This window comes from Xyrauchen texanus, chromosome 36, assembly GCF_025860055.1.
Source record: "Xyrauchen texanus isolate HMW12.3.18 chromosome 36, RBS_HiC_50CHRs, whole genome shotgun sequence".
NCBI lineage: Eukaryota > Metazoa > Chordata > Actinopteri > Cypriniformes > Catostomidae > Xyrauchen > Xyrauchen texanus.
In genome coordinates, this window is record NC_068311.1 from 12,679,600 (window position 1) to 12,693,408 (window position 13,809).

The following is a 13,809-nucleotide window of genomic DNA, read 5'->3' on the forward strand; positions in this document are numbered from 1 at the left end:
AGTTTTTAATTAAAACCTGATTTTCTCTGTTAACTCTGTTAAAAATTTATTTCAAATGATACATTCTAATATTTCTGTTACAGTAAAAATTAAATATTAACAAAAATGTAAGGACTGTTTTTATTCCAAATTCAACACAGAGAAGAATTAGTTGTTGTATTGTAATGCCATCTAGTGCTCAAAAATGGCATCATTTACTCACCCTCATACCATCTCATATGAATATGATATTCTTTCTTCTGCAGAACATGAACAACAGCTCTGTAGGTTCAACCAATACAAGTGAATAATGGCCAGAACTTGAAGGTCCAAAAAGCACATAAAGGCAGCATAAAAGCAATACATAAAACTCCAGTGGTTAAATCCATATAGTCAGAAGCGATATGATAGATGTGGGTGAGGAACAGATCAATATGTAAGTCCTTTTTTAATATAACATTTCCTCCCTGCCCAGGAGGTGGCTATATGCACAAAGAATATTGTAATCGATTACAATAATGACAACTGTGTATGTGCACAAATGTTTTATTTTTTTTGCTGTGTGCTTGTGCATTACATAATAATTATAATGACTCTGAATACAAATATGTTTCATGAATAAAAAAGCATGTCTACATATCTTTTCACTTTTGTAAAATGCCTAAGAGTTCTAAGAACAAGGTAGATCAATCTTTTTTCACTAATATAGAGGTAAAAAACAGGAGCTGATATTAAAAATAGCTTTACATATTTAACACAGATCTAGTAATCTGCTTGAACTGGCAAAAAGAACTGATCAATATTTTAGCTCACAAACATAATGTATAAAGAATATCTTAATGATGACTCATGCACTGATATAAACTCCACTTACAATGTGTGTTTAAAAGAAGGATTGTCCTTTTTTTCTGTAGTGCATTTCACATAATGCTGGCAATCAAGAACCATATGCCGATAAATATCTCTCGTTTGTATGTTCCTCATCTCTAGATTATTAACTTAGATCAACATTAATGGCGATTAAAAACATGGATAAATGAGCATTGTTGAATGCAATTTAAATGAACGGAGACACGTTGTTTAAACTTTCTGACTGATGGCCTATTACATAAGGGTTGTTTTGGTTCATGAAACTCACCTGTGATTGGATGGATGGTTGCTCAATCAGCCCAAAGTAACAAAACACAAAGAATATTATATACAAATCCACCATTTGGACTCGGTATGGGTTTAGCTTGAATAAGTGCAGGGAATCAAATCACCTTTTTAAAGAGGGCGGGGATGTGTCACCCACGTCACCCCGCGATTGCTGCGCCCTTGCTTAGGATACTTACAAAAATAAAATAAAGCCTTTTCCTACATGGTCAACAACTACACTGCAGCATCAGAATATAAGCTCCAGGTGAAAGTATTTTTGAATGTTCTTGGCTACAATGGCTGAAGGGATTCATTTAAAATTCTGATGATTTAAAATAATTTTATGTACATTTTTAAGCAAAAAGTTTCGAAATGGGGACCCGGGTTGGTTGGTTGCTTGAGGTCTCAGAAATCATAAACCTGCCCCTTACTGCAACCTACGATATCATATTTTAGATTTAAATAGATTATCATCAGGTAGGCTATATTAATATGTTAATAAATATATCTATCATTAACTATAGACCTACTGATTTTGTGATTGACTTAGTAGACAGATAGTAAAGCCTCTTGGACTCGTTATAATAGTTGTGTTGGCCACTAGAGGGCGCTTTGTCAGAGCTCCAGTGGTCGAGACCTTAGTGGGCGCGGATTAACATGGAAACTGTAGACGAGACAGTGCGTGCAGTGGCGTGTTGCTTCATCTTCTGCGGAGAGTTTGTTGCCCATGGATCGACTGATATAAAGTAGCAGCCCAAACAATACCACAGACGTACTCACTAGCAGAAAGCCTTGGATATGACAATCATTAAAACAAGACAGTTGTCCGATGCTGGCATTGAAAATTAAAAGCATTACAACAGAAGTGTCAGGCAGTCTCGGAGTCGCTTGCACATGGTAAGTTTTACGCAAAAAATGTTTTCTCAAAGTCAGAAATGTGCTTTACTTGTTCATTTGTTTGGATAGATACTATCCAATTCTTTCGCGTATTGCAAAGTTCAAGCAAGCACAATAGAAAAGGTGAATTTTTATGTTTTTCAGTTGGTGAATTTTGGTGTTGGGATTTTCATATATGTTAAAGCTGTTACAAAGTTTCTAAAGATTTCCGAGTGTTTTTTATAACCTTATACAGATGCGAGTCAAACCGTGAAATCGAGGACCTTTTTTGTCTCAAAAACCTAGCGAGCTGCCTTCATAGAAAGCATTCTTGTCCAGCGAATGTTCCTTTGATACCCAAACGCTGTCTAGGAAGGAAAATCGCTAGATTATGAGACACAACCTATGAGAGTTTGTACATACACTATTTTTTATTCCTAAAAGCAGTGTTTTTTTATTTTTATTTTTTTATAAAAATTACAGTCAACTTGAAATATGCTCTATATTGTGCATTATACATTTAATATATCTTTACCTGTTCATTGGGTGCTTAAAAAAGTTATATAATTGTCCCAATATGACCACATTTTCAACTAACTATCCAACAAACTCTCAAGACGCAATCGTAAGGATTCGTATGACTTTTCTTTTGGCTAATTCGTATGACATCATGGGAGTTTTTCAAACTCGTTTGAATTTCTGCGACTTCTCTACAGCCAGTGACGTCGATGGATATCGTTTCTATTTAATACGCGAGAATTACTTGCTTTTGTCACACTCAACAGCCTCCTATCATGTTTACAGACGCTACTAATTGGATAAGTTTATATACATGGTTTGGACAAAGGTATAATATTAATATATCATTATTTGAAATCAGACGAGTTTATGCAAACAACATCGTGCGAGACCATATGAAATAGTCAAGTTGTATATTGTGTACGAATTTTCATGAGATGGGGTTGCCCTCATTTGCCCTTTTCTGACAACTTTGATTGCATAAGAAAGAGTTTTGTTGTTTGCATTGTGTATGAACATGAGATTTTTAGTCTTGGGTGGAAACCTTTATTTACAGTAGTTTTCTGTATTGGAGTCAACACTTTTTTTACTGCGTCACATGTTCTGAACTTATGGTGTTGTTTTGATGTTGACATCACAAAAAGAACCTAGCATATTGTTTCTGCAATATATTTCGAAAGTTGTATTACAGAGCTGTTTGAGCCCACATTAAGTCTGACCCACCTTAAAGTATGACATTCTTTCAGTTTTATTGGATTAGGACGTCTGCTGCCTGCTAATTAAATTGGTTAATATTTTAGTTCTCTTGAAGTCATGCGGTGAGCTGTTCTGGATTGTTGTTGTAGCTGTTCTTTAGGAAAGATGAGTAAGTTTCTACATTATGGACCAATTTTATTCACCCAGACATTGAAGGTAATCAACTTAACTGTTCTTACTCAGATGAGAGTCTTTGGGCGAATAAACCTTTGGTTTAAAAGGGAGTAATTTCACACGAGGAAAAAATGGTGTAAATGTGTAGCTGTTACCCAATAACAGTGATTGCTCTTCAAATACATTTCACTTCAAGCATTTTTATTAGGGAGTTTTTACTGTGGGAGGTGTACAACACCTGCAGATTTCATAACCCTATGTCGCACAGGAAGATGTTTATATATAGCTAGAAACATGCATCCACAAGTGTAAAGGAACAGAATTCATTTTATTTACAGCTTCACAATTCCATTTTGATTAAAAGTGGTATTTGCATTTAGTTAACTGTAATCATAGCACTAATAATGTTCTTAGAGGGGGAAAATAATGTTCTAAAATGTATGTATACTAGTAATCTGTGGCTGTATGGTTAAAAAACTGGTTTGCAAGGCCATGATAAAACACAAACAGTCTGAGACATTTCTCTTCTAATGACCAAATGGCTGTGGAACTTTCGCTGAGCCTTTAGCAAAAGTTTTATTTGAGGAAAACATAGACATCTCTCTCTCTCTCACACACACACACACACACACACACACACACTTTAGGAGAGCAGAAAGGGAAATACATGCCTGAAACAAGTGCCCAGTGGGGAATAACTGTGTATGTACCCTGTCATTTTTTTATTTTTATACATTGAGCATCTTTTCTTACAGAATATCTGCCATACTGTTGGTAAAACTACATTTTAACTCACTAAATAGGTTTCAGTCTGCACACTGCAAATGAAGTGTTTTGATTTTACCTGCCCTTATGCAAGCATTGTAATTACATAAGAGGAAATCCTTCAGCAAAGGTCACAGTGGATTAGCATGCTGTGTCTGTTAAACATTATCCATACCCCTACACACAACTGTGGTAGCCTTTGTGTAGGCTAATTAATGTACTATTTTTGCTACCTCATTCTTATGTTTGCTGAACTTGTCGAGTCTGTTTTAATATCAGTTAACTATCAGGTAAATACCTGCCCATATTTAGTGGCCTTGTCTGTACAATAAAACGATCTGGAGCCAAGTGTTGAAAGAGGTGTTCAGGTCATAAATAGAGCAAACTGGCAACTTCGGAAACAAAAGTCATCAGTAGGGCCAAACAGAATATTTAGATTTCAGCTGCAGTCATTGAAAACATCTCAAACCGCATGACCTGATAGAACTTCAGTGTACTTTATAAAAACAAGTAAGCACGTTTTAAGAATCATTTATGTGTGTAATGTTTATAAAGATGTTGTAAGTGCAAACACTTTGTAATTTCTTTAAATTTTAATTTCTTTATAAACAAATCTAATGAATGTAAAACATTTTATGATATTCAGTTGTAAACTTCAAGCATTCAGTATGAAAGGAATTCAAATATGTACTGACCTACAGTTGTATTTATATTAGTAAGGCTTAAAAAAAAGTAATCAATAAAATGGATCATTTTAAATTATAACAAATTTTATTATTGACTATTTGAGTCTTGCAAAAACCTATTTCTATGGAAAAAAAGATGGTGAAAGTCAAATGGGAAGGGTGTACTATGTAAGTTGTCCAAAACATGAGTGCTTTTATCTGAAGAAAAAAATAATAAAAATAATTTAAAAAAAAATTTAAAAACAAAAACAATATATATATATATATATATATATATATATATATATATATATATATATATATATATATATATATATAATTCTGTTTTTAAGATTAATGCATTTAAATTTGCCATAAAACTGAATTAAGTAACCTGCAAGTGGTGAATGTATTATGAATTCAGAATAAATGTAAGTATTTCATTTAAATTAATGAGGAGTATGAACTTATTGTATTACTTATATTTTAATACAGTATTGTTTAAACAAAGTTAATAATATTTAAATAAATCTACTGTTGCCAATAATATTTAACTGTAATAACATGCTTTTTTTTTAAATATAATGCAAAAAAATTACATGGCTTTTTGATTATTATTTAATCTAATAAATAATCAACAACTCAATTATCAAATGGATGTTAGTTGCAGCATTATGCTTTAGTATTAATTATCTGGACCTAATCATTGCTAATGTTCCTTTTTTTTACGTCAAAGCAATCCTCTTTCATCTGATTCATTAAATATTCTCTAGCATGTTAATTAAGGTATTAAGTGTTAAAAATATATGTATTATTATAAATATTTTCCATGAGAAAAGCCATGTATCCTTGTTACCATGACAATTTGTTGATGTATTTGTGAGAATAAAATGGAATAATGTCTTTGATCATAAGAATGAGGTAAAATCATTTGTGTTTGTAATAAAAATTGGTCTTTTTAAGTTGCACTCACTCAAGGAACTTCAAGAGAAAGTTGTTCTATAGTAGTTTTATTCAAGTTTCATTAGTTTCGTCAAACTTTTCAATTAATTTTCTTATGTTGGTCCAACTTAATTTTTATTATTAATCATTAGTATATTCCAGAAGAGCAAGTGTAAGGACAGTAAAACTGTTGCACTTTCAATTTAATTGCAACTACTTGTATTGCTAAGCAGCACTCAAACCAAACATCACTTGAATGCTACATTAACACCACAAAAAACATTTATGTAGTCCCAACTCATATGGTGTGATGATCAGGGAAGACAGACAAGAGTGCGGATCCAAACGCAGGCTTTATAAGGATAAAAAATAAACAAACACTAGAACAAAGGAAAGTCCACGATGGGAAAACAGGCAGGAACGCGAGAACAGCAGGGGAACCTTGGACGGACGACAGGGTAACCATGAACGGGTAGACAGACTGACAGGGAACACGGACAGAAGGCGTTTAAGCAGACATCGGAACTGATACACGGAAACGTGATACTAACATTAACAAACGACAACCACAGCACAAACAGACAGGGCTTAAATACACAGACAGAGAACAAAGGAACCAATGAGCAAACAAAACCAATGACAGATTAACGAAGACAGGTGATAATAAAATAGACGACAGGTGCGGACAATAACGCTGTGACAGCGGTGATGAGGAGTGAGGACGAAGGGAAGTGTAGTTCTAACAGAGACAGTGAAACACAGGCGGGCAACAAGACAGACATGACAGGGAGCGTGTTCGGTGAAACAGAAAACACGGGACGGATAACAAGGAAGAGTGACATGGAACGTGACTGGCGAGGGTGAAACAGAAAACACGGGACAGACCACATGGTAACGTGACATGAACGTGACTAGAGAACACAGGGATCGTAACATAGCCCCCCCTCAAAGGACCGGATTCCAGACGGTCTAAACAAACTTAAAACACAAAAACACAAAATGTTCCAGGCGAGGGGGGCTAGAAGAGGGGGAGAAAAGACAGACCAAACGGGGCACAAGGGACACAGGGACAGATCAAGGAGGCACAAGGGACAATTAGGCAGACCACGGGGGAAAAAAGGGAGATGAGACTGAACACTGGGGCAGCTAGGCAGTCCATGGAGACACAGGGGCCAGACAGGCAGACCGGGGAGGAGAAAAGGGAAATGAGACAGTTCACTGGGGCAACTAGGCAGTCCATGGAGACACAAGGGGCAGACAGATAGACCCGGGAGGCCGAGAGGGAAGGCAGGCAGTCTATGGGGTTGCGATATCGGGCTAGGGTCAGGTGGTCTTGGAATCCTCCACCGGGAAGGAACTGGTTTAGGAGGCCAGGGAGGTATTGACTGGGCAAGGGCAGGTCTAGGTGAACTGGGAGGCGGCCACAATAGGTGAGCAGGTTTGGATGGCCCGGAAGTTGGCCACGAGACAGGGACAGGTTTAGGTGGCCTGGGAGTTGGCCACGAGACAGGGACAGGTTTAGGTGGCCTGGGAGTTGGCCACGGGGCAGGGACCGGTTCAGGAGGCCTGGGAGGAGGACACAGGTCAGGAACAGGGTCAGGGGCCCTGGGAGGAGGCCCTAGGATGGGAGCAGGGTCAGGGGGCCTGGGAGGAGGCCACAGGACAGGGACTGGGTCAGGGGCCCTGGGAGGAGACCACAGGTCAGGAACAAGGTCAGGAGGCCTGGGAGGTGGCCACGGGACAGAGGCCGGTTTAGATGGCCCGGGGGCTGACCACTTGGCAAGGGCCGGTTCAGGGGATCTGGGAGGTGGCCACAGGACAGGGACAGGTCGAGGAGGCCTGGGAGACGGCCACAAGACGGGGACGAGTCTAGGAGGCCTGGGAGGCGGCCTTCGGACAGGGACAGGTCTTGGTGGTCTGGGAGATGGCTGTAGAGCAGGGGCCGGTTCAGGGGGCCTGGGAGGAGGCCATCGGACAGGGACAGGTCCTGGAGGCGGAGCTAAGGGAGGCTCCGGAAGCTCAGGAGGTGAAGCCGCAGGAGGCTCGGGAGGCTCCGGTGGCGGAGCCGAGGGCGGTGACGCCGTAGGCAGCTCTAGAGGCGGCGGCCTGGAAGGCACTGGGGACGGAGCTGAGGAAGGCCCAGGAGACGGAGCTGAGGAAGGCGGCGCCGTAGGAGGCCCTAGAGGCGAAGCCCTGGAAGGCTCCGGAGGCGGAGCCGAGGGAGGTGGCGGCGTAGGAGGTGGTGCCGTAGGAGGTTCTAGAGGCGGAGGCCTGGAAGGCTCTGGAGACGGAGCCGAGGAAGGCTCAGGAGACGGAGCAGAGGAAGGCTCAGGAGGCGGAGCCGAGGAAGGTGGCGCGGTAGGAGGCTCTAGAGGCGAAGCCCTGGAAGGCTCTGGAGGCAGAGCCGAGGGAGGTGGCACCGTAGGAGGCTTTAAAGGCGGAGACCTGGAAGGCTCTGGAGTCTCTGGGGGCGGAGCCGTAGGAGGCTCTGGGGGCGGAGCCATAGGAGGCTCTGGGGGTGGAGCCATAGGAGGCTCTGGGGGTGGAGCCATAGGAGGCTCGGGAGTCTCTGGGAGAGGAGCCGTAGGAGGCTCGAGAGGGGGGGCCGTAGGATGTTCGAGAGGCTCTGGAGGCGGAGCCCTGGAAGGCTCGAGAGGCTCGAGAGGCTTGAGAGGCAGAGCCCTGGAAGGCTCGAGAGGCTTGAGGGGCGGAGCCCTAGAAGATTTGAATGACTTGAGGGGCGGAGCCCTGGGAGGCTCGAGAGGTGAACCCCTGGGAGGCTCGGGAGACAGAGCTCTGGGAAGCTCGGGAGGCGGAGCTCTGGAAAGCTCGGGAGGCGGAGCTCCGGAAAGCTCGGGAGGCGGAGCTCTGGAAAGCTCGGGAGGCCTGAGGGGCGGAGCCCTAGAACATTCGAGTGACTTGAGGGGCGGAGCCCTGGGAGGCTCGAGAGGCGGAGCCCTGGGAGGCTCGGGAGGCGGAGCCCTGGGAAGCTCGGGAGGCGGAGCTCTGGGAAGCTCGGGAGGCGGAGCTCTGGGAAGCTCGGGAAGCCTGAGGGGCACTGGCTTTTGGACGGTCCTGGCTACTGGTGTTGGACCTGGGATGATCATGGCTACTGGTGCTGGGTCTTGGACGGTCATGGCTACTGGCGCTGGCCCTTGGACGGTCATGGCTAGTGGCATTGGCCCTTGGACGGTCATGGCTACTGGCGCAAGCTCTGGGACGGTCGAGGCTACAGGCGCTGGCTCAGGGACGGTCGAGGTTACAGGCACTGGCTCAGGGACGGTCGAGGCTACAGGCGCTGGCTCGCTGACGTCGGAGGCGACTGGCGCTGGTTCGCTGACATCGGGGGCTAACGGCTCGCTGGCCGTGGCAGGCGTGGGCTCTGGCTCGCTGGCCGTGGCAGCCGTGGGCGCTGGCTCGCTGGCCGTGGCAGGCGTGGGCGCTGGCTCGCTGGCCATGGCAGGCGTGGGCCGGGAGGCGGAAGCCTGTCTTCTCCTCCTCCTCCGGGCAGATGAAGTGGACCGTGCAGGCTCACTGACCAAGGCAGGTGTGAAGGGACGAACCACGGGCGAATGGAGGGTTACCACTGTGGGATGAGTGGCAGGGTTCTCCTCGATGATGCCCACAGTAAACGGCGAAGCGCAGACCAGCAGAGTCTCCTCAATGAACTCGCGGAGCGTCCAGCCGCGCGTCGTCGGTGGTAACCACTCCTGGAGCGCACCACTCAGGTTGGCCTGGAAAAACGCCACCAGGTCGGAGTCAGAGAAGTCAGTGGCACCCGCAATCAAGAGGAAATCGCGGGTGTAGTCCTCCACCGAACGGTCTTCCTGCTTGAGGCTCAGCAGCTTGCAGCTTGCACGTAAAACCGCTGGATCCATGTTAGAGGGTCGTTCGTTCTGTGATGATCTGGGAAGACAGACAAGTGTGCGGATCCAAACGCAGGCTTTATTGGGATAAAAAATAAACAAACACTAGAACAAAGGAAAGTCCACGATGGGAAAACAGGCAGGAACGCGAGAACAGCAGGGGAACCTTGGACGGACGACAGGGTAACCATGAACGGGTAGACAGACTGACAGGGAACACGGACAGAAGGCGTTTAAGCAGACATCGGAACTGATACACAGAAACGTGATACTAACATTAACGAACGACAACCACAGCACAAACAGACAGGGCTTAAATACACAGACAGAAAACAAAGGAACCAATGAGCAAACAAAACCAATGACAGATTAACGAAGACAGGTGATAATAAAATAGATGACAGGTGCGGACAATAAGGCTGTGACAGCGGTGATGAGGAGTGAGAACGAAGGGAAGTGTAGTTCTAACAGAGACAGTGAAACACAGGCGGGCAACAAGACAGACCTGACAGGGAGCGTGTTCGGTGAAACAGAAAACACGGGACGGATAACAAGGAAGAGTGACATGGAACATGACTGGCGAGGGTGAAACAGAAAACACGGGACAGACCACATGGAAACGTGACATGAACGTGACTAGAGAACACAGGGATCGTAACATATGGATTAAGTAAACTTAAAATTTAAATGGATAAAATGCAATAAGTTATGACAAAATGTTGTCGAATTGTGTCGCTTTAGTTCATTTCAGTTAAGTAACTGAAGAAGCTGCTTTCAGTGCATATATTTTCATATTTGTTGTTTCATAATTTCCATTTATCCAATTTTTTTGTTCACACGTACGATCAAACTGGTGTGATTACACTAGGCTGACTCATACGCATACAATAAAACTGGTGTGATCTGCAATTCATGCTGCTGTCATAATCGGCTGAAGCTGTTGTTATAATGAACCAGCTGCTCAAATAGTCTTTTCAACATCACAATATCTTTATTTTAATATTGTAAAGGGATTCAGATGGGCAAGGAGGAGGCGAGAACCGTCTTGTTAATATAAATAATGTTTAATTAAGCTCAAGCACAAACATAAACACACACATGACGGACATGCCCGTAATTCTCTCTCTCTCGAACCGTCGTCACCGGCCACCTTTATCCCTCGCTCACCCCATCAGGCCGATTGGGGACCGGGCGTGTGACATTCCAGCCCGGCCCCGCCCCCTCCGCTCCACACTCCTCCCGGCGTTACCTCAGGCCGGAGTGCCACTGGCATTACATAGGGAAATCTGCATGAAGAGTTCTGTTTGGTGACCCTAGTTTTGCAGAAATTACACAATTCACTTTTAATGTTATATTCAGAGGAGTGTGTTTACACAATTATGTCAGTGCCTTGTATTTTGCTACTTTATTAACATGCTTCAAGTTTCCTTGATTTTTAATGGTTCATTGTATGAGGTAAGCTCATAACTGTGAAACTAAGCGTTTCTGTCTGTGTTTTTGTTATAGCTCGCCATGGCTACTTTGATATGTCTCATCTTCTCTTTGCTTGGCCTGGCCGTTGTGGGAGGGGTGAAGAACTGCCATCCACAATGTCGATGTGAGGTGGAAAGCTTTGGTCTCTTTGACAGTTTCAGTCTGACCAAGGTGTACTGCAGTGGGATCGGCCCCGGGACTGCTCCTGTCCCCATCCCTCTGGACACCTCTCATCTCGACCTCTCCTTGAACTCCATCACCTCCATTACTGACTCGATGCTCTCTGGCCCAGGTTACACCACCTTGGTCAGTCTGGACTTAAGCAACAATCAAATTTCTCAAGTCACTCCCAAAGCGTTCTCCAAGCTTCGCTACCTAGAGACGTTGGACTTGAGCAACAATGGTCTTCAGAGTCTCACCGATGGCTGCTTTACCGGTCTCCCTCTGGTTGACGTGGACCTTAGTGAAAACCGATTCAAGGAGTTCAGTCTTGATCTCTTTACTAGCAGGGTACAGGATATACCAGTCATAGTGGACCTGTCCAAAAACTTTCTCGAAACCATTTCCAGGAAGACACCTGGCAATCCTCTTTACATAAAGAGTCTTATGCTTGCAGGGAATAGATTGAAAAAGGTGCCAACGCTTATTGGAATTCCTCTTCAGTATCTCTATTTGGATGGAAATCTTATCTCCAACATTGACACTGGGGCCTTTGAATCAATGACAGAACTTGTTTACCTGTCTCTCAGTGGCCTGCTTGAGCTGACAATGATACAGCCTGGCAGTTTCAGGGACCTGAGGAACCTTCAAGTCTTAGACCTATCAAAGAACAGCCAACTCAAGACTTTGAGTCCAGATGTATTTAGTGGACTTGTCTCTTTACAAGAGCTTAATTTGTCCAATACTGCCATCACACCATTGTCGCAGACCGTCTTTACCCAAATGCCAAGTATAAAAAGTATAATTCTGGGGCCAAATGTACATTGCTGGAAGACGCACAAGCAAGGACAGTTTCATAGACAGATAGGCCAGGCCAAACCCAATGATATACTTACCTGTGACGGTGCCGGTATGATCTTATGAGCCTAAAATGCCAAGAATGACATGAAATATGAATATATCTGTGCCTTATTCTACAATTGATCTTTATTTTTTGATATTCCACATTTGATTTTATTTGCACATGCTATGCACTATGCATAAGTTCCTTTACTTTACATGTGTTTATTGCATTCTAACATGCAAAGTACTTCGTGCGGACCCTTGCACTTTAGTTTACACTATTCTTTTCTTTTCATATTTAATATATCACTTTAGATTTGCTGTGTGATGTCAAGTGTGATGTGATGTGTTGTCAATCTGGAATAAGTTTATTCTATATTCATTATTTGATTCTATATTCATTCTTTCATAAGTTGATTCTATATTCATTCTTTAAAAAATGTTTGTACAAACCAAAGTAGCAGGTCTTTGTGCCTTATAATTAAAACGATTTAGAGCACAACTGAGGTAACTGCTCTGTTCTGGAACAGTGTGTTTGTAATGATGCTAACATTTTGATGCCCCACATAAACTTATGTTAAATGACCATAATGAATAATGTTGATTATGTGGGAATATTTTCAGCAGCTTGATTATGGAATAATTTGCAATGGGCCTTTATTACTGAGGGCAATAATGTATTTTGTTATATTTGTTACTTAGATTTAACTGGCCAATTAAACATGGGCATTTACATTTTCATAGAAGCCTTTTGAATGAATTACAATATGTGACATTTAGTGAATTAAAAAACGATTTTGCACAGTAAAACATTTTTTTTAGATCAGAAGTGAAACATTTTGCTATTGAACCTGAAAACGTGATTTATAAAATGCACATCACTCAGACAGTCACTGGTTAATATCATTTTATATCTATAATTTGGATATCTGTAATCTGTCTGTCACAGATGTTTACATGCCATTGTTCTGAGATTTTGCACTTTTGATATCCTCATAAGGTTATTTGAGGTTTGAATGGATTGCTAAACATGATAGTTGTTCATCATAAGGAATGTTTTATATTTGTATAAAATTATACTCCGTTATGTATGATAATCAACTAAACAAATATTAGTATTGTTGTAATTCCTTGGCTCTATACGTTCACCCAAAAAATTAAAATTGTCAATATTTATTCATCCTCATGTCATTCAAACCTCGCATGAATTGTTTTTCCATGTTCATCATGCATAGCTATCATATAGCTTCAGAAGACTTGGTATATATAACACAATTTGTATTGACTACATTTATGAAACTTTTATGCTTCTTTTTGTCTTTTTTGGAGCTTAACAGCCTGAATTCCCATTCATTTTCAGTATGGAAAGGAGTAGCCAGTAGCCTCAACATTTCTCCTTTTGTGTCTCACAGAAGAATAAGTCATAGGGTTTGGAACGCCATGAGTAAATGATGACAGAATTTTTATTTTTGTAAACTATCCATTTAAGCCTGTGTTTAAATGCACAATTTGAGTATTACTTACCCAAACAGTATTAAAACTTGCAGACAAAGTTAAGCCAGTGCTAACGTGCTTTTTCTGATGACTTGCTGAGTCACACAGTGCACTTAGTCATAACAGAGGACCAAATAATGTGGTTCACCCCAGTCTATTCACACAACCATAATTTGTGGTTGTCCACACATGCCCAGCAGAAACCTAAAGGGATTTGTAAC

The 13,809-nt window shown here is 42.3% G+C and overlaps 1 protein-coding gene across 2 annotated transcripts; it reads left to right on the forward strand.

The window, feature by feature from the left end:
* Window positions 1-1,790: 1,790 nt before the first annotated feature.
* Window positions 1,791-13,809, forward strand: LOC127630251 (tsukushi-like). Of its 2 annotated transcripts, none has more exons than XM_052107740.1 (2): window positions 1,791-2,013; window positions 11,126-13,807. In XM_052107740.1, the coding sequence occupies exons 1-2, from the start codon at window positions 2,011-2,013 to the stop codon at window positions 12,173-12,175; spliced, it is 1,053 nt and encodes a 350-aa protein (XP_051963700.1). In that variant the 5' UTR covers window positions 1,791-2,010; the 3' UTR covers window positions 12,176-13,807. The 2 variants fall into 2 exon arrangements, with proteins under 2 accessions (XP_051963700.1, XP_051963699.1); XM_052107739.1 differs by lacking the exon at window positions 1,791-2,013 and adding an exon at window positions 2,699-2,839 and having other exon boundaries at window positions 11,126-13,809.